Source organism: Argentina silus (assembly GCF_951799395.1).
Source record: "Argentina silus genome assembly, chromosome: 9".
Taxonomy (NCBI): Eukaryota; Metazoa; Chordata; class Actinopteri; order Argentiniformes; family Argentinidae; genus Argentina; species Argentina silus.
In genome coordinates, this window is record NC_139663.1 from 23,033,877 (window position 1) to 23,055,075 (window position 21,199).

At 50.8% G+C, this 21,199-nt stretch overlaps 2 protein-coding genes across 2 annotated transcripts in view; one reads left to right on the forward strand and one right to left on the reverse strand.

Moving 5' to 3' along the window:
• bri3 (brain protein I3) overlaps positions 1–5,670 on the reverse strand; it is a 6,396-nt gene extending 726 nt beyond the window's left edge. The window contains exons 1-3 of the mRNA XM_083676935.1: positions 5,038–5,670; positions 3,763–3,919; positions 1–786 (exon numbers count right to left, since the gene is read on the reverse strand). The exon at positions 1–786 is cut by the window's left edge and continues 726 nt beyond it. Coding sequence (XP_083533061.1) covers positions 654–786; positions 3,763–3,919; positions 5,038–5,215 — 468 coding nt within the window. The 5' untranslated portion in view covers positions 5,216–5,670 and the 3' untranslated portion in view covers positions 1–653. The remainder of the gene's footprint in view (positions 787–3,762; positions 3,920–5,037) is intronic.
• Positions 5,671–7,794: 2,124 nt separating this feature from the next.
• LOC310809924 (tectonin beta-propeller repeat-containing protein 1-like) overlaps positions 7,795–21,199 on the forward strand; it is a gene marked incomplete at its 3' end in the record, with an annotated part of 15,952 nt that continues 2,547 nt past the window's right edge. The window contains exons 1-12 of the mRNA XM_083677445.1: positions 7,795–8,198; positions 8,379–8,561; positions 9,090–9,212; positions 9,879–10,001; positions 10,381–10,555; positions 11,749–11,849; positions 12,046–12,147; positions 12,675–12,802; positions 13,203–13,792; positions 14,280–14,389; positions 14,955–15,110; positions 20,982–21,135. Coding sequence (XP_083533571.1) covers positions 7,974–8,198; positions 8,379–8,561; positions 9,090–9,212; positions 9,879–10,001; positions 10,381–10,555; positions 11,749–11,849; positions 12,046–12,147; positions 12,675–12,802; positions 13,203–13,792; positions 14,280–14,389; positions 14,955–15,110; positions 20,982–21,135 — 2,170 coding nt within the window. The 5' untranslated portion in view covers positions 7,795–7,973. The remainder of the gene's footprint in view (positions 8,199–8,378; positions 8,562–9,089; positions 9,213–9,878; positions 10,002–10,380; positions 10,556–11,748; positions 11,850–12,045; positions 12,148–12,674; positions 12,803–13,202; positions 13,793–14,279; positions 14,390–14,954; positions 15,111–20,981; positions 21,136–21,199) is intronic.

A 21,199-nucleotide genomic window follows, 5' to 3' on the forward strand; every position in this document is an offset into this window, starting at 1 on the left:
GACAAGGTTCACAAAGCCAAGACATGAGACGTTGAAAGGGGCTGATTAAAGTGGCGTTCGCTCCATGGATGATTCCTTAGTCGTATATACCTGTACACTGGTGATACATATCCCACATGGCAAGCGTTATATATATATATATAAAAAGGAAGAAGACATATTTCGATAAGATGTGACTACGTAAAAACAAACGTCGCGGCTGCAGTGGCAGAGAATACCCAGTTGGTGGCGCTATCGGAATTCATCATCGAGCACAAAGTCCCTCAAGTTCATAGTTCACTGAGCCCCAATCACAATCCTTTCCGGTCTCTCTGTTTGCGGCTGTTAAAGGCACCAACAATAGACAGACACTCATAATAACTCTCAGAATCAGTCTACCCCATGGCTAGCATGTGGAAATGGAAAACTAAAAACTAAAAAAAAACACAATTTGACAGTTTGTTTTTCTCCACATGCACCTGTATCAAAAATGGCTGGTTATGATTCATTATCTCCTTGATCACTGTAGTACATACGAAATACATGGCATCATCATCATCATCATCATCATGTGTGCAATAATTCTAAACAACAATGACAACAGAAAGAGGAAGTGAAGGAATCGGGAGGCGAGGCGGTTCGTCGGGCGTGAGCGCGGCTGCAGTTTGGTCCCTCTACCCGAAGGTGGCGCCACAGTTGGGGCACCTCCTCTGGCGCAACGCCAGGCAGAAGAGGATGCCGATGGGGAAGAAGAAGATGGCACACATGATGCCCAGGCAGGTGAAGTCATCCTCCAGAACGCCCACCCTGACAGAGACAAAGACAGTTATAGAATTATAATAATATAGATAAATATATAACAGCCAAAAACAATGACACTAGGCCGAAGACAATTATATAATAATCATAATAATAATGTATATATATATATATATATATATATATATATGACACTAGGCCAAATATATAATATATATATAAATATATAACACCAGGCCAAAGACAATTATATAAGCATAATAATATATAATATGCCATTTAGCTTAGTTGTATCCCAAGTGACTTACATTGCAGTGAGTGCATACATTTGTCAGTTTCTATCCCTAACCCAGCGGGAATCGAACCCACTACTAACTGAGCCACAATTAGAACGCTCAGCCTAACGATTCCAGAATGTTGACAAGTTGGAGCGACTTTATTCACCCTCGACACTGAATGAGTTAAAACACTATTCTAACCACAAGGGTGAAGTTCAGATGTCCCTTAAATGAGCCGGGGGGGGGGGGGGGGGGGGGGGGCTATCAGGCCCTCTGCTGTTATACTGATTCTCTCCGACTGTTTAATGAATCTGTTTTCCACTTTCCACAGCCTCTTTCTGCTTATCTGTCTTATCTGTCTTATCTGTCTGGGCTCTGTGGTTATCAGTCTGTGGTTATCTGTCCGGGTTCTGTGGTTATCAGTCCGAGGGGCTCTGCTATCTGTCCGGGTTCACTTTGGAGCATTCACTGTGACTCAGGGCTTTCTGGCTTCCACAGCCATGTGACCATGGATCAGACACAGCCTTGTGGTTCCCCCTTAGCCAACACCATGTGCTCCTCACAGAGGCAGCAGGTCTGATCTACAAATCAGCAGAATGATCTTATGATACGAATATGTCAATGACGGTACCAGCACCATGATCTAGAAATCATCTCACACTCTCCAATCAACTGATTCTGAACAGCAGATATCGAATAGCTGCGATTGTTTGTTTTTTTCGGAACTTTGGATCCAGGTGACAAGTTCTTGGTTGTCAGACATCTGACAGTGGTACAGAGACGTGGTTTTAATACAGAACAATTTGACCCAACGCCAACGAGTCGTTTTTTGACTTGGATTAAACGCTCTGAAACCGCCCCCAGGTGGGAGTGACTCAACTGGATCCGGTGTTGAAATCAGGGATGTTTTAAACCATCTAAATTCCTGAGAAATTCCTGTATTTCTCAATACAGGAAGTAACTCAACATGGTGTGAACCTTGAAGCGTGTGCAGACCTGCTCTGTGGTGTGTGTGTGTGTGTGTGTGTGTGTGTGTGTGTGTGTGTGTGTGTGTGTGTGTGTGTGCTGTGACATGTTTGCATTGGCACGGCTTATCTGGACATCAGTGTTCGCCGGGACCGGCCTTTTATTTAACCTGGCGGCGCAAAATGGAGGTGACCCGTCCGGCTAACGTGACCCCAAGCTGTCCACCTCTCCCCGTCCGGCTAACGTGACCCCAAGCTGTCCACCTCTCCCCGTCCGGCTAACGTGACCCCAAGCTGTCCACCTCTCCCCGTCCGGCTAACGTGACCCCAAGCTGTCCACCTCTCCCCGTCCGGCTAACGTGACCCCAAGCTGTCCACCTCTCCCCGTCCGGCTAACGTGACCCCAAGCTGTCCACCTCTCCCCGTCCGGCTAACGTGACCCCAAGCTGTCCACCTCCCCCCGTCCGGCTAACGTGACCCCAAGCTGTCCACCTCTCCCTGTCCGGCTAACGTGACCCCAAGCTGTCCACCTCTCCCTGTCCGGCTAACGTGACCCCAAGCTGTCCACCTCTCCCCGTCAATCTACACAGAAACCAGGTTCCATGTTAAGTTTTAGTATTGTTATCCTATATTTACCAAATACTATCAGTATGTTCCTAATCAACTTCTTATAACAAAACCAGTGATTACCATTACCAATAAACCAGTGATTACCATTACCAATAAACCAGTGATTAACGATGTAAAATCCATGTTGTTACCAGAGTAATGACAGTCATCACATGACACAGGCAGTGACGTGACAAGACTCAGTGACCTTTGACCTTGACCATAACTGCCAGTGTCATTTGGATCCAGGTCACATGTCTGTGGTGTGAGCGTGCAACAGGAAGTTGAGTCAGACAGAGTGAAACCTCTGCAGTCGCTCGTTCCTCTGAGCTCTAATGCACCAGACGTCAGCAGCCTGGGGGCTCACGCCTGCCCTGGGGGCTCACGCCTGCCCTGGGGGCTCACGCCTGCCCTGGGGGCTCACGCCTGCCTTGGGGGCTCACGCCTGCCCTGGGGGCTCACGCCTGCCTTGGGGGCTCACGCCTGCCTTGGGGGCTCACGCCTGCCCTGGGGGCTCACGCCTGCCCTGGGGGCTCACGCCTGCCTTGGGGGCTCACGCCTGCCCTGGGGGCTCACGCCTGCCTTGGGGGCTCACACCTGCCTGTCAGGGACAGGGATGTGAGCTTAGAGTGTTCCCCCACTGTCAGGGACAGGGATGTGAGCTCAGAGTGTTGACGTGTCTCTCCCACGGGGATAGAGCTGAGGACAGTAGAGCCAGAGAGCACGGGACACGTCTGTCACTGATTGACAGGTCACATGGTAGAAGAGCCCTTCACAACCAGTTACTGTGTTATGAAATAACGACCATGTTACTGTACCTTACTAACCCTAACCCTGTATTACTGTTATTTACCGTCATTAGTTTTAGTGCTTATATTTATGTTTACTTTTTATACTTATTATACTGTGTTGTTGATGTTGTAGAGCTGCTCTGTGTCAGGCCTGTCGTTAGGGTTAGGGTTAGTTAGGGTTGGGGTTAGGGTTAGGGTTGGGGCTAGGGTTAGGGTTGGGGTTGGGGTTGGGGTTGTATACTAACCCTAATGACAAATACACTTGAACCTTGACCTCTCCCTCCCACATCACTGTCATCATACACACATGATCTGTCCTCCACCCTGTGTGTGTGTGTGTGTGTGTGTGTGTGTGTGTGTGTGTGTGTGTGTGTCTCTCACCTGCAGGCTGGACAGCCCCCCACCACCACCACGGAGGGCTGGATGATGGTGTAGGTGCCTGCGTAGGGCTGCTCAGCTATGGCCGGTCCCATCTGGGCTGGGGTGTAGGGCCCGGGGGGGTAGGGTCCGGGGGGGTAGGGCCCGGGGGGGTAGGGCCCTGCAGTAAGGGGAGAGAGAACACCTGTTAAAAATCAGCCGGAGTTCGGTGCTCCTGGAGCAGTCTAGTACAGCTCTCAACATCCACGCTTACTGTAGACGGTAGGTGCTGTGTCACTGTAAGCCCCTGACAGAGCTGCCTGCCTGCCTGCCTGCCTGCCTCAACCCCCCCCCCCCCCCCCCCACACACACACACACACACACACACACACATACACATACACACACACACACACACACCTTCCTTACACCTTACACCTTCGTAACCCTAGTGAGCAACACACTAGTAACCCTGGTTACCCTTTCAGGCACATGACGGAGGGGAATGGATACAATGAGACTGTAAAAAGTAACCAGGCATCAGATGATCAGATGTGTTTCCTGCTTTGTGAGGTTGGTGGTTGCAGCATTGTTTCAACTGGAAGCCACAGCCGGGGGCAGAGCAGCCGGGGGCAGAGCAGCCGGGGGCAGAGCAGCCGCCTGCCAGAACACATACTGTCCTCTCCAAATGTCAGCCGGTTCAAAGGACCCAAAATAAAAGTTGGTTCCAGCATTTGGACCGGCCACACTGGCACGTAGCGAACGTCGTATTCCAGGGCCGAGCTCTGCACCACTAGTTAACCTCACAGTGTGTGTGTGTGTGTGCGTGCGTGCGTGCGTGCGTGTGTGTGTGTGTGTGTGTTCCCTGAGCTCCAATAACCTCCAACTACCTCCATGTAGGTCCATTAACACTTCCGGTTTCGCTTTTCGCCGTTTTCGCGCATTCAAAATAAAAGCCCGAGTCAAACCATGAATGGACACTGATGATCACAATATTTTCTCTTATTTTTGCTAAAAAATTACGCAACAAAGTATATTCAATTTTGAAAAAAGTATTTGATGATCTTTAAAATGTACATATTGGTGCATTTACATGTCGTTTTACACATGCCTATTATATTTGTATAAACTGGAATATTTGTCATATTTCAACTCATCTCTGGTACTAATCTACTCGGCAACACTTCTAGAATCTGGATCAGGTGAGTTCGAGTCTGAAGAGATGTCTGAGTAAATGTTGTTGGCTCTTTACTCCGGTCATACACCTCTCGGAGCTCCTCCACAGTGTGTTGTACTTGCCTGGACCGTCGGTGTAGGGGTACGGAGGAGGCTGATGGAAGCCGGGGGGTGCGGGGGCTGAAGGCGGGATAGCCCCGTAGTTGTGCGGCTGCTGCTGCTGCCCGTACTCATACGCCCCCGGGACGACATGGTAGGCGGGAGGTGGTCTGTCTGCGGGGAGGAGAGGTTTGCTGTCCATCTCAGACGTGTTGCCTCCCTCTCAACTTGTCTTCCTCGTTGTCCTCTGGAGATCTTCCGCACACCAACTACACACGACTCGGATTTACGACTTTATGACTGAGTCATACGACTTTCGTTTCCGCGGACGGGCGAGAAAAACAAAGAGAACACGACGCGGAAAAAATTAAACGTCTGGCGCCTCTCCATGCGGCAACTTTGTCCGCGACTGTCGCCTCTCCGACCCCGACCGCTCACCCGCTGGACAGCTTCGGAAAGGGAGGAATGGTCCTAAAAACTCCGGACCTGTCTAATGGATCTCCATCTTATTCTTTTGTTTTTAGGTCATTTCTCGTCCAAAGGACCCCTCAGACACTGTCGTGTCCAAATAAGTCAGTTGAAAACTCAGAAATCGTTTTGTCTCTTTCTGTCTGGATGGTCACAAGACACGGGTCATGTGACGCGCAGCCTGGCCCGCCTCTGTGCGGAGAAGCGCTTCTTAAAGGTGCAGTCCGGCAAATTACACTGGAACCTAACCCCTGGAAATATGGATGTCAACCATTCAGTACTCACTGATCAATAAAGTACCGATCTATCCATCAAAATAAAGCCAACTTCCACTGCTGTCATGTTAACCTCTTCTGCTGAATGCCGTATTTGACTAATTTCCGCGTAAAAACCAGACCCAAACTAAACTGCTTGTAGCATTAGAAATATGATGATCAGATGCAAAAGCAGGATGCCATTTGATGGGTCACACCTTGAAGTTTTGTGTGGATATGATCAGATCATAGTTCAGAATAACATACTACGCATGACAAGGAGATAAAGTTATCAATAATCTAATTAATAGTCAAATTAAAGCAGAATTTGGGCCCAATTATGGGCCCGTCCTAAACCCTGTAAATATGTATATCAACCATCCAATACTTCAAAGTTTTTAATTTATAACACTGTATCTATCTACTGTATCTGTCTATCTATATATCTATCTATCTATCTATCTATCTATCTATCTATCATCAAAATAAAGACAACTTCCACTGCTGTTAAATGGTGCACGCACACCTTTTCGCCTATCCAATCGATCAATCAATCAAGTTAATTTGTATAGCGGTTTTTACATCGACAAATGTCACAAAGTGCTTGACAACGAAAACAATACTAAACAATAAATACAATACAAACAATATGACCTAACACCAAACCAGAGACCCCCAAAAGTAAGTAAAACAAAAGTAAGTAAAACAAAAGTAAGTAAAACATAGGGCACAGTGGAAAGGAAAAACTCCCTGGGAGTATCCCAGTCGTCCTGACACGCCGTGTCCACATTAATGCACAACGACCTGACTGCTCGTCTCATTAACATTAACACATTAAAACCTCAATGGTTGCCATAAGGTGATTATCGTAGGACTGTTAGAATAATAATTTTGCCTGTCAATAATGAAAACTATGAATGCTACAGTACGTACAGAGGGTGTGATGAATATTATAATATGCCTGTTTGTTTTATAAAGGATAAGGTTAATACTACAATACAATGTTGAACTGCCACCAGACTTACCTACATTGCAGATACATAATTATACGCAAATGACATGCGAGTGTTTTGAATACTATATATCAGTCTCCGTCCACCGTACATAATGTGGATAGACTACCAGGCTACAAACAGCTGTTCTAGTGACACTCGACATCATTATTCACAATCAAATAAGTATTGACCATTTAAATGTTCTGTTCACGGAGGTTTATGATCAATTATTCTTGGGTCTGACTCCCACCCCGGCGACTGTTTAAATATTTAATGTGGCGCAGAATGAATAATTAAGCTGCGCGTCCGACAGCTGCGGCCGTCGGAAAAACCTACGAGCGCTCGCGTCTGGTCCAATCAGAGGAGGGGATTCAGGACGCCTACCAATCAGAACGACTGACGGAGTAACTCCATTTCCTGTAGTGGGTTTGGAGCAGGACGGCGTTTTCCTTCGGAATGGGAATTAAACGCGGGGGGCATTTCTGACTGATCGGATGGATGTTTTGGTGGCATGTATGACTGATCGGATGGATGTTCTGCCCCACTAGACAGCTGCCAGACAGGGGGTAGTGTGTGAGTATGGCATTTAAATACATCTATGCTCTCTGTTAGGCGGTGTTTATGACTCTGGTGTAGTGTCCCGGTGAACGAGCAAGTGCATCAACACTTTGCAGGACAAGATAGCCGATTGAAACTTTAGTCGTGTTTTGCGGACTGCCGTCCTATTAAAACCATAGACAATAAGCCCTCCTGTTCATGTTTGAATGTGTGGACTGATATTGGGTTTCTCTGCAGGCGTGGGTCATCAATGTGTCAGGTGTCGGGTTGTAGGCTGCTGCCCCACCTGAGTGTCTGATGTCATGACCCGTCTGATGATTGTCATTTCACCGGACCACCGCTGATCGGACACAGACTTTCAGGTTTAAATTCTTCCTTCTCCCGTTATTTACAAGACATAAATAAGCTTCAGTAAAAATGGTTAAACCTAGCAAGACAACAGTGTCAGTCATATCTCGCATATTCACGTAGGTTTACAGTAAACTGCAATAGTTACATACATTAAATAATCCGAATTGTTTGGCTTGTGTGCTGCGAAATGACTCCGTGGTGTCCATGCCTGTTTGGTTGACGTTGAGTGGACCAACACAGTGTAAACACCTCAGCAGGAACAGTAGCCTAGCAATGGCCGGATCGGAAGAGGATAGATAGAGGATTACATTCTGTCATACTCCAGGGAACCATCATGTCCAGCTCTCTGCTGTGGGCAGTGGACGTCTACGGGAAGGTGTACAGCCTGTGTACCACTAGAGGGCGCTGGGAGCGCAGCGAGGACGCGCAACTTGAGCTGAAGCGCGTCACCGCGGGACAGAGGCGCAGCTGGGGGATCGGCTGTGACCATCATGTTTACCTCAACATCGTCCCCAGCGAGGTGCCCATCCGCTACAGGGAAGAGACCTATGAAAATCAGGTAACCTCTTTTAATAGGGACGTCGATGTGTCAGCGCAATGTCTGCCTCTGCAAAACTGTATTGTTCCTTTTTAACATTTTATTTAATCTTTATTAAAAAGTGTGTGCCTGTACGTCTTAAGTGTTAAGTGCGTGTGTGTGCGTGCGTGTGTGCGTGCGTGTGTGTGTGCGTGTGGGTAGAGATGGAACCCTGTGGACGGCTTCACAGATGTGATGTTGCCCACGGACCGCTGGGCGTGGAGTGACATCACAGGGATGACATCACACCCGCTGCACAGCTTTCTGCTGCCGTCCGCCAGCTGGGAGTGGGAGGGGGACTGGTACGTGGACCAGAGCTGCGGGGGGGACCCCACCGAGGCAGGGGTGAGAGACCACCGCCGTCAGCCATGGCCCACCGACCACATCACACACACACACACACACACACACACACACACACACACACACACACACACACACACACACACACACACACACACATTGCCTACTGTATAGGGTTGTTGTTGTTTTTTAAATACAGTACCATTCAAAAGTTTGGACACACCTTCTCATTCAATGGTTTTTCTTTATTTTTATTATTTTCTACATTGTAGATTAATATTGAAGACATCAAAACTGTGAAGGAACACATATGGAATTATCTAGTAAACAAAAAAGTGTTAAACAAACCAGAATATGGTTTATATTTTAGATTCTTCAAAGTAGCCACCTTTTGCTTTGATGACAGCTTTTCACACTCTTGGCAAGGTGTGTCCAAACTTTTGACTGGTACTGTATGTGTCACTTTTGAAACGTTTTAACAGGTTTCTCTTTCTTCAAAATGAATTTTCCATTTAAAGGGGCATTGTGATGAGTCATCACAGTCCACGTTGTTGTGGGTTTTTCCTCCAGGGCTGGGACTACGCCGTGGACTTCCCTGCCAACTTCTCCAGAGAGAAGAAGTGGAACTCCTGCGTCCGTCGCCGGCGGTGGATCCGGTACCGGAGATACCGGGCCAGAGGCTCCTGGGCCAAGGTTAGTACCTGGCCCGTGTTACTGACGGGGTTCGAACCCGGGTCCCCCGCCTGAGGCTCCTGGGCCAAGGTTAGTACCTGGCCCGTGTTACTGACGGGGTTCGAACCCGGGTCCCCCGCCTGAGGCTCCTGGGCCAAGGTTAGTACCTGGCCCGTGTTACTGACAGGGTTCGAACCCGGGTCTCCCTCCTGGAACGAAGGCATCCTCAGGGTATGAGGGGCGACACTTGAGTTGACATGTCTCAGGAAGGGCTACCTCGTCACGAGAGCGTGACTCCAACACACCTCCGCTTCACCTGCACCTCTGTTGGTTTGACCCACCGGGTTCGAACCCTCAAGACCCTGTTAGCCCCCCCAGCTAAAGCCGAGGCGAGGCCTCAAGCCTTAGGCAAGGTCCCTCATCATGTGAACATCCTTCACCCCCTGACTTAACCCACCAACTGCCAAAGAGTTCCGGAACCCTCACCACCTAGAGTGTTCCAAGTGTTCTATGTGGTGTTTACCTAGCAACAGCACTCTGATTGGCTACAAAATGAAGCATCATAATTGATGCATTTTTGGTGAATAAAGTCACCCTTGGCCCTCTGGAATGTTGACCATTTAGGTGACTTTATTCACCCTCGGCACTAAATGAGTTAAATAAAGAACTCCCTTCTGACTTCCACAGATCCCGTTGGACCACCCCAGACGGCCCCCCCTCCCCCTCAGTGACATCAGCTGCGGGGGCTGGGAGATGAGCGACCAGCCTGGAAGGCATCACTTCCTGTGGGGCGTGTCCCAACAAGGACAGGTGAGTGACTGACCTACCTCACCTGTTCCGTCTCGATCTCACCCATAACTCACCCATAACTCACCCATATCTCACCAGCGGCCAAAGATGCACAGCTCCCTTGTAAAAGACACCTTGGCCTCTATTACAATAAAAATAAAGAAAATCGATCTAAATGCAGCTCACATAGTTGACCACTAGAGGTCAGTATGACTCCATTGTAGACGTAGGTTTGCATGCCTGTGGGTAGAATGTTATTCTGTACATGCAGGAATCTCTCATACACCCCCCCCCCCCCCCCCCCCGTCTGTAAGCGATGATGATGATGATGATGATGAAGGTCTTGTCTATGTGTGGTTCTATGAGTGATGATGATGATGATGAAGGTCTGCTGTTGCAGGTGTGGTTCCGGGAGGGTGTCCAGCCCCTGGTCCCAGAGGGGACGTGCTGGGAGGAGGTGGAGGTCCCCAAGGAGGTGGCCCAGGTGTCTGCTGGCCCGTCCGACCTGCTCTGGGCCCTGCTGTGGGACGGCCAGCTGCTGGTCCGGACAGGCATCCGCTTGGACAGCCCCACAGGTCCTCCCAACCACCACCTACATCCTTACACATTGACAACAGCGTTGTAGGGACGGCCAGCGGTTCCCTCTTTGATGATCATGTCCCACGTTCATGGGACAGGCGATGAGTTTCCCACCTCCACCCCAGATTCCACCTGCAGGGTAGCTGTAGTTACCTACCTACAGGGGTCAGGTTAGCTGTAGTTACCTACCTACAGGGGGGGGGGGGGGGGGTCAGGTTAGCTGTAGTTACCTACCTATGGGGGGGGGTCAGGTTAGCTGTAGTTACCTACCTACAGGGGGTCAGGTTAGCTGTAGTTACCTACCTACAGGGGGTCAGGTTAGCTGTAGTTACCTACCTACAGGGGTCAGGTTAGCTGTAGTTACCTACCTACAGGGGTCAGGTTAGCTGTAGTTACCTACCTACAGGGGGACAGGTTAGCTGTAGTTACCTACCTACAGGGGGACAGGTTAGCTGTAGTTACCTACCTACAGGGGGTCAGGTTAGCTGTAGTTACCTACCTACAGGGGTCAGGTTAGCTGTAGTTACCTACCTATGGGGGGGGGGGGGGGGGTCAGGTTAGCTGTAGTTACCTACCTACAGGGGGTCAGGTTAGCTGTAGTTACCTACCTACAGGGGTCAGGTTAGCTGTAGTTACCTACCTACAGGGGGTCAGGTTAGCTGTAGTTACCTACCTACAGGGGGTCAGGTTAGCTGTAGTTACCTACCTACAGGGGGTCAGGTTAGCTGTAGTTACCTACCTACAGGGGGTCAGGTTAGCTGTAGTTACCTACCTACAGGGGGTCAGGTTAGCTGTAGTTACCTACCTACAGGGGGTCAGGTTAGCTGTAGTTACCTCCCTACAGGGGGTCAGGTTAGCTGTAGTTACCTACCTACAGGGGGTCAGGTTAGCTGTAGTTAACAAAAAAGTGTTAAACAAACCAGAATATGGTTTATATTTTAGATTCTTCAAAGTAGCCACCTTTTGCTTTGATGACAGCTCTGCACACTCTTGGCAAGGTGTGTCCTTTTGACTGGTTCTGTACTTTAGTCTTTTTTGTTGTTGTCATTGTTAAGAAAGTGTTCCAGCTTTGCTGCAGATGTACAGACGTGGGCCAGAGGTTCTGGAGGCTGGCTCAGGGTCCATGTTGTGGAACCGGTTCCTCCTGTGCTGTTGGAGTCCATGTTGTGTAAACCTCCTGTGCCATCAGGGTCTGCGTGGGTGCCGGTGGAGGCTCCGGTGAAGGAGGGCGGAGCCATCCATGTGGCGGTGGGAGTCAGCGTGGTGTGGGCCGTCACAAAGGACTACAAAGTGAGACAACTGGCTCTGATCTTACCTAGACATGGGATTTGTAGTCCAACCACAATGTGGAATGAGTTAGTCCTTCTGAACCAATGAAGAATGCATTAGTCCAGCAGGCTGGGGAGCAGCGGTGAGACCAGACAGACCAGACAGACCAGACAGTAACTGTGTGTGTGTGTGTGTGTGTGTGTGTGTGTGTGTGTAGGTGTGGTTCAGGCGTGGGGTCAACTCCCACCATCCCTGTGGTTCTGGCTGGATCAGCATCGGTGGGGAGATGATTATGGTGGACGTGGGCCTCAATGATCAGGTGAGGGTGTGTGTGTGTGTCTGGTGAGTGTGTGTGGGTGTGGGGGTGTGTGTGGGTGTGGGGGTGTGTGTGTTGAAGATGAAGCATCATTAGATCCTCTTCAGTGGTGACTGATATGTTCCTCTAGCTCCCCCTGTTGACTCTCTCCCTGTAAGCCCTGGTCTCCCTCCCTCCCCCCTCCCTCCCTCCCTCCCTCCCTCCCTCCACTAGCCCACAGCTGGATTGTCCTATACCCTACCCTCCCTCCCCCCTCCCTCCCCCCTCCCCCCTCCCTCCCTCCCTCTCACTAGCCCACAGCTGGATTGTCCTATACCCCCCCCCCCCCCGTCTCCTCTTGTTGTCGTCCCCATGGAATCATGTCCTGAGAAAAGGGATTGAATTATAGGATTTGTGTCTTTGTGTGTGTGTGTCTGTGTGTCTTTGTGTGTGTCTTTGTGTTTGTGTGTCTGTGTGTGTGTAATGTTTTGTCACATTTCTCCTCTGTTATCGTGTGTGTGTGTCTGTCTGTGCGTGTGTGTGTGTGTTAGGTGTGGGGGGTGGGGGAGGACAGGGGGCTGTACTTCCGAGTGGGCGTGACCGCAGCTGAGCCCAGTGGGCAGGGCTGGATCCCTGTGTCCGGCCAATGGGGCTCCGGCAGGGAGGCGGGACAGCCCAGGTAAGTCACCTGACCGACATGCTGAATGTGTGTCCCGTAGACGATGCAGTCAACTCAACAATTCAGCAAACAAATCAACATCAAGTTCAGTTAACCCCCCAAAAAACCTTGATGTATTAAGTGCCTTGCTCAAGGGCACAACGGCAGTGGTAGGGACCTTAGATATGATGCCAGCCACCCTCCAGTCACCAGCTCACATCCATCTCCCTCCTGGCGGGGGGGGGGGGGGGGGACCAGGACCAGTGACCTGGCCAGCCTGTACTATCACTAGCTTGGTGAAAGCAATACAATGAAAAGCTGGCTTTGACCTTTGACCCATCTGGTCCTGTGAGACCCGTGATTGTCTGTTGAGGAAGGAAGGAGGTCAGGCGTGTTTAAAGGTGTCTGTTCTTCTCCGCAGTAACGACTGTAAGTTCAGAGGTCAGGTGACAGACGCATCCCAGGGCTCGGTCCTGAGCTGTGAGGACTCGGACCCAGACGGACCCCCCGGGGACCCCCTCCCCGACCCCCCTGCCCACACTCTCCCAGGGGAACCCCCCCCGAAACCCTCCCTCCCCAAAGTCACCAGTGACAGCTTCATCTCCAGCCTGGTGTCGGACCGGGAGAGGCCCCCCACGCCGCTGACCTCCACCGCCGAGGTACCCCAGGGGGACAAGGGCCAGACCCCCCCAGCCACGAGCCTCCTCCCCCCTCCCCCTGAGGGTGCTGGCCAGGAGGACCTGGAGGATGTGGACCTGGAGGGGGCTCGGACACCCCAGCCGGAGAGCCCTTCGCTGGGCATGCCCGGGGCGGGGGCTGGGGATAGAGCCGGGGATGGGGCTGGGGCCGGGGCTGGATGCCCCCCCTCCTCGGTGGCCACCTACCCCCTGGGTCTGGAGCCCTCTCAGGGGGGGGTGGAGGAGGATGGGCCGGTGTGGGCCTGGGTCGCTGGGGGGAGCTGTGACGTGGACTCCACCACTGCGGCGCGGATCAGCTGGCTCAGCCCGACAGGTACAGTCTGGACAGACCACCTGCTGCTCTCCCTGTTTATGTAGTCTGTTGTTATGAGTGCTTGATTTAAATATCATGTGTAAATATTCATGTATTTTCTGCGATTCGAGTCATAACTTGACACACATACAGTACTTCTCATACAGTATGCAGTGTGTGTGTGTGTGTGTGTGTGTGTGTGTGTGTGTGTGTGTGTGTGTGTGTGTGTGTGTGTGTGTGTGTGTGTGTGTGTGTGTGTGTGTGTGTGTGTGTGTGTGTGTGTGTGTGTGTGTGTGTGTGTGTGTGTGTGTGGAGCGACCGTATGTCCATCTATCTGATCAACAGCCTGAGAGTGTCTCTAGGACTGTCTGACTTGTTGTCTAACTACAGTATCTGCCTGCCTGCCTGTTTGTCTGCCTGTCTGTCTACCTGTCTGTCTTACTACCTGTCTGTCTGTCTGTCTGTCTGCCTGCCTGCCTGTCTGTCTGTCTGTCTGTCTGTCCACCAGGGCCACTCCCCAGCGCGTTGTCCCTCACCCCCGTCCAATCAGCAGCCTGGAGTGATCAGCAGGTGCAGGAGAGAGAGAGTTCTAGTAAGAAGCCTGCAGAGGGAAACACGGTGAGACATCATTCACCTGACATACCTGACCTTTCACCTCCTCATACCTGACCTTTCACCTCCTCATTCACCTAACATACCTGACCTTTCACCTCCTCATTCACCTAACATACCTGACCTTTCACCTCCTCATACCTGACCTTTCACCTCCTCATTCACCTAACATACCTGACCTTTCACCTCCTCATTCACCTAACATACCTGACCTTTCACCTCCTCATTCACCTAACATATCTGACCTTTCAACTCCTCATTCACCTAACATATCTGACCTTTCAACTCCTCATTCACCTAACATATCTGACCTGACCTTTCTGACCTTTCTGACGTTACGTTTCTGACGTTACGTTTCTGACGTATCCTACGTTACGTTTCTGACCCTCGAAACAGGTGTTTAATCGCTGGTGTAGCCAGATAAACCATCCCTCAGACTGTAGTTCCTTCCCAGAACGTGTTCTGTTGGAGACGATGTTGATTGAACCCCTGCTCTCCGTGTCCGTGTGTGTGTGTCCGTGTCTGTGTCTGTGTGTGTGTCCGTGTGTGTCTGTGTCCGTCCGTCCGTCAGTCTGTGTGGTTGAGGAGGAGCAGCATGCGTTGGTGGCGGGACTGGAAGCCTCACCGCTGGGTGGATGTGGGCGTGGCCCTGGAGCGCTCCACCAGCACCAATGGCAAGAGAGACGCCATCCTGTTCCTCTACTACACCCAGTACGACGACAAGAAGGTCTGTCTGTCTGTCTGTCTGTCTGTCTGTCTGTCTGTCTGTCTGTCTGTTCCTCTACTACACCCAGTACGACGACAAGAAGGTCTGTCTGTCTGTCTGTCTGTTCCTCTACTACACCCAGTACGACGACAAGAAGGTCTGTCTGTCTGTCTGTCTGTCTGTTCCTCTACTACACCCAGTACGACGACAAGAAGGTCTGTCTGTCTGTCTGTCTGTCTGTCTGTCTGTCTGTCTGTCTGTCTGTTCCTCTACTACACCCAGTACGACGACAAGAAGGTCTGTCTGTTCCTCTACTACACCCAGTACGACGACAAGAAGGTCTGTCTGTCTGTCTGTCTGTCTGTCTGTCTGTCTGTCTGTCTGTCTGTCTGTTCCTCTACTACACCCAGTACGACGACAAGAAGGTCTGTCTGTCTGTCTGTCTGTCTGTCTGTCTGTCTGTTCCTCTACTACACCCAGTACGACGACAAGAAGGTCTGTCTGTTCCTCTACTACACCCAGTACGACGACAAGAAGGTCTGTCTGTCTGTCTGTTCCTCTACTACACCCAGTACGACGACAAGAAGGTCTGTCTGTCTGTCTGTCTGTTCCTCTACTACACCCAGTACGACGACAAGAAGGTCTGTCTGTCTGTCTGTCTGTCTGTTCCTCTACTACACCCAGTACGACGACAAGAAGGTCTGTCTGTCTGTCTGTCTGTCTGTTCCTCTACTACACCCAGTACGACGACAAGAAGGTCTGTCTGTCTGTCTGTCTGTTCCTCTACTACACCCAGTACGACGACAAGAAGGTCTGTCTGTCTGTCTGTCTGTTCCTCTACTACACCCAGTACGACGACAAGAAGGTCTGTCTGTCTGTCTGTTCCTCTACTACACCCAGTACGACGACAAGAAGGTCTGTCTGTCTGTCTGTCTGTTCCTCTACTACACCCAGTACGACGACAAGAAGGTCTGTCTGTCTGTCTGTTCCTCTACTACACCCAGTACGACGACAAGAAGGTCTGTCTGTCTGTCTGTTCCTCTACTACACCCAGTACGACGACAAGAAGGTCTGTCTGTCTGTCTGTTCCTCTACTACACCCAGTACGACGACAAGAAGGTCTGTCTGTCTGTCTGTTCCTCTACTACACCCAGTACGACGACAAGAAGGTCTGTCTGTCTGTCTGTCTGTCTGTCTGTTCCTCTACTACACCCAGTACGACGACAAGAAGGTCTGTCTGTCTGTCTGTTCCTCTACTACACCCAGTACGACGACAAGAAGGTCTGTCTGTCTGTCTGTCTGTCTGTCTGTTCCTCTACTACACCCAGTACGACGACAAGAAGGTCTGTCTGTCTGTCTGTTCCTCTACTACACCCAGTACGACGACAAGAAGGTCTGTCTGTCTGTCTGTTCCTCTACTACACCCAGTACGACGACAAGAAGGTCTGTCTGTCTGTCTGTCTGTCTGTTCCTCTACTACACCCAGTACGACGACAAGAAGGTCTGTCTGTCTGTCTGTTCCTCTACTACACCCAGTACGACGACAAGAAGGTCTGTCTGTCTGTCTGTTCCTCTACTACACCCAGTACGACGACAAGAAGGTCTGTCTGTCTGTCTGTTCCTCTACTACACCCAGTACGACGACAAGAAGGTCTGTCTGTCTGTCTGTTCCTCTACTACACCCAGTACGACGACAAGAAGGTCTGTCTGTCTGTCTGTTCCTCTACTACACCCAGTACGACGACAAGAAGGTCTGTCTGTCTGTCTGTCTGTCTGTCTGTCTGTTCCTCTACTACACCCAGTACGACGACAAGAAGGTCTGTCTGTCTGTTCCTCTACTACACCCAGTACGACGACAAGAAGGTCTGTCTGTCTGTCTGTCTGTCTGTCTGTCTGTTCCTCTACTACACCCAGTACGACGACAAGAAGGTCTGTCTGTCTGTCTGTTCCTCTACTACACCCAGTACGACGACAAGAAGGTCTGTCTGTCTGTCTGTTCCTCTACTACACCCAGTACGACGACAAGAAGGTCTGTCTGTCTGTCTGTCTGTCTGTCTGTTCCTCTACTACACCCAGTACGACGACAAGAAGGTCTGTCTGTCTGTCTGTCTGTCTGTTCCTCTACTACACCCAGTACGACGACAAGAAGGTCTGTCTGTCTGTCTGTCTGTCTGTTCCTCTACTACACCCAGTACGACGACAAGAAGGTCTGTCTGTCTGTCTGTTCCTCTACTACACCCAGTACGACGACAAGAAGGTCTGTCTGTCTGTCTGTCTGTCTGTCTGTTCCTCTACTACACCCAGTACGACGACAAGAAGGTCTGTCTGTCTGTCTGTCTGTCTGTCTGTTCCTCTACTACACCCAGTACGACGACAAGAAGGTCTGTCTGTCTGTCTGTTCCTCTACTACACCCAGTACGACGACAAGAAGGTCTGTCTGTCTGTCTGTCTGTTCCTCTACTACACCCAGTACGACGACAAGAAGGTCTGTCTGTCTGTCTGTCTGTCTGTCTGTTCCTCTACTACACCCAGTACGACGACAAGAAGGTCTGTCTGTCTGTCTGTCTGTCTGTCTGTTCCTCTACTACACCCAGTACGACGACAAGAAGGTCTGTCTGTCTGTCTGTCTGTCTGTCTGTCTGTTCCTCTACTACACCCAGTACGACGACAAGAAGGTCTGTCTGTCTGTCTGTCTGTCTGTTCCTCTACTACACCCAGTACGACGACAAGAAGGTCTGTCTGTCTGTCTGTCTGTTCCTCTACTACACCCAGTACGACGACAAGAAGGTCTGTCTGTCTGTCTGTCTGTCTGTCTGTCTGTCTGTTCCTCTACTACACCCAGTACGACGACAAGAAGGTCTGTCTGTCTGTCTGTCTGTCTGTCTGTCTGTCTGTTCCTCTACTACACCCAGTACGACGACAAGAAGGTCTGTCTGTCTGTCTGTCTGTCTGTCTGTCTGTCTGTTCCTCTACTACACCCAGTACGACGACAAGAAGGTCTGTCTGTCTGTCTGTCTGTTCCTCTACTACACCCAGTACGACGACAAGAAGGTCTGTCTGTCTGTCTGTCTGTCTGTCTGTCTGTCTGTCTGTTCCTCTACTACACCCAGTACGACGACAAGAAGGTCTGTCTGTCTGTCTGTCTGTCTGTCTGTTCCTCTACTACACCCAGTACGACGACAAGAAGGTCTGTCTGTCTGTCTGTCTGTCTGTCTGTCTGTTCCTCTACTACACCCAGTACGACGACAAGAAGGTCTGTCTGTCTGTCTGTCTGTCTGTCTGTTCCTCTACTACACCCAGTACGACGACAAGAAGGTCTGTCTGTCTGTCTGTCTGTCTGTCTGTTCCTCTACTACACCCAGTACGACGACAAGAAGGTCTGTCTGTCTGTCTGTCTGTTCCTCTACTACACCCAGTACGACGACAAGAAGGTCTGTCTGTCTGTCTGTCTGTTCCTCTACTACACCCAGTACGACGACAAGAAGGTCTGTCTGTCTGTCTGTCTGTTCCTCTACTACACCCAGTACGACGACAAGAAGGTCTGTCTGTCTGTTCCTCTACTACACCCAGTACGACGACAAGAAGGTCTGTCTGTCTGTCTGTCTGTCTGTCTGTTCCTCTACTACACCCAGTACGACGACAAGAAGGTCTGTCTGTCTGTTCCTCTACTACACCCAGTACGACGACAAGAAGGTCTGTCTGTCTGTCTGTCTGTCTGTCTGTCTGTCTGTCTGTTCCTCTACTACACCCAGTACGACGACAAGAAGGTCTGTCTGTCTGTCTGTCTGTCTGTCTGTCTGTCTGTTCCTCTACTACACCCAGTACGACGACAAGAAGGTCTGTCTGTCTGTCTGTCTGTTCCTCTACTACACCCAGTACGACGACAAGAAGGTCTGTCTGTCTGTCTGTCTGTCTGTCTGTCTGTTCCTCTACTACACCCAGTACGACGACAAGAAGGTCTGTCTGTCTGTCTGTCTGTCTGTCTGTTCCTCTACTACACCCAGTACGACGACAAGAAGGTCTGTCTGTCTGTCTGTCTGTCTGTCTGTTCCTCTACTACACCCAGTACGACGACAAGAAGGTCTGTCTGTCTGTCTGTCTGTCTGTTCCTCTACTACACCCAGTACGACGACAAGAAGGTCTGTCTGTCTGTCTGTCTGTCTGTCTGTTCCTCTACTACACCCAGTACGACGACAAGAAGGTCTGTCTGTCTGTCTGTCTGTCTGTCTGTCTGTCTGTTCCTCTACTACACCCAGTACGACGACAAGAAGGTCTGTCTGTCTGTCTGTCTGTCTGTTCCTCTACTACACCCAGTACGACGACAAGAAGGTCTGTCTGTCTGTCTGTCTGTCTGTCTGTCTGTCTGTCTGTTCCTCTACTACACCCAGTACGACGACAAGAAGGTCTGTCTGTCTGTCTGTCTGTTCCTCTACTACACCCAGTACGACGACAAGAAGGTCTGTCTGTCTGTCTGTCTGTCTGTCTGTCTGTCTGTTCCTCTACTACACCCAGTACGACGACAAGAAGGTCTGTCTGTCTGTCTGTCTGTCTGTCTGTCTGTTCCTCTACTACACCCAGTACGACGACAAGAAGGTCTGTCTGTCTGTCTGTCTGTCTGTCTGTTCCTCTACTACACCCAGTACGACGACAAGAAGGTCTGTCTGTCTGTCTGTCTGTCTGTCTGTCTGTTCCTCTACTACACCCAGTACGACGACAAGAAGGTCTGTCTGTCTGTCTGTCTGTCTGTTCCTCTACTACACCCAGTACGACGACAAGAAGGTCTGTCTGTCTGTCTGTCTGTCTGTCTGTCTGTCTGTCTGTTCCTCTACTACACCCAGTACGACGACAAGAAGGTCTGTCTGTCTGTCTGTCTGTTCCTCTACTACACCCAGTACGACGACAAGAAGGTCTGTCTGTCTGTCTGTCTGTCTGTCTGTCTGTCTGTTCCTCTACTACACCCAGTACGACGACAAGAAGGTCTGTCTGTCTGTCTGTCTGTCTGTCTGTCTGTCTGTTCCTCTACTACACCCAGTACGACGACAAGAAGGTCTGTCTGTCTGTCTGTCTGTTCCTCTACTACACCCAGTACGACGACAAGAAGGTCTGTCTGTCTGTCTGTCTGTCTGTTCCTCTACTACACCCAGTACGACGACAAGAAGGTCTGTCTGTCTGTCTGTCTGTCTGTCTGTCTGTCTGTCTGTCTGTCTGTTCCTCTACTACACCAGTACGACGACAAGAAGGTCTGTCTGTCCTGTCTGTCTGTCTGTCTGTCTGTCTGTCTGTCTGTCTGTTCCTCTACTACACCCAGTACGACGACAAGAAGGTGGAGATGCTTCCCTGTCTGTCTGTCTGTCTGTTTGTTTGTTTGTTTGTTTGTTTGGAGGTACTTCTGGTTTGCAAACCGTTGTTAAATGGATGTTATATGACCTCTCTCTCTCCTCTTTTGCTCTCTCTCTCTCTCTCCCCCCCCCCCTCCACCTCTCTCTCTCTCCCCCCCCTCACCTTCTCCTCCCCCCCTCACCTCTCTCTCCCCCCCCCCCTCACCTCTCTCTCCCCCCCCCCTCACCTCTCTCTCTCCCCCCCTCACCTCTCCCCCTTCCCCCCACCTCACCTCTCTCTCTCTCCCACCCCCCCCCTCTCTCTCTCCCCCCCTCACCTCTCTCTCTCTCCCCCCCACCTCCCTCTCTCTCTCTCCCCCCCTCCCCTCACCTCTCTCTCTCCCCCCCTCACCTCTCTCTCTCTCCCCCCCCCTCACCTCTCTCTCTCTCCTCCCCCTCCCCCTCCCCCCCCCCCTCCCTCCTCTCTCTCTCCCCCCCTCCCCTCCTCTCTCTCTCTCCCCCCCCTCACCTCTCTCTCTCCCCCCCCTCCCTCCTCTCTCTCTCTCTCTCTCAGTACCTCCATGTGTTCATCAGTGAGATGACAGCCCTGGTGCCTGTCCTGAGAGACTCCTCCCACTACTCCTTTGCTGTGTACACCACAGAGAGGACCAAACAAAGATGGCCGCTGGTCCTGGCCGCTCAGACAGAGAAGGACATGACCGACTGGGGTACATTTTACCATCACTAACCCTGAACCCTGAACCCTAAACCCTAAACCCTAACCCTGAACCC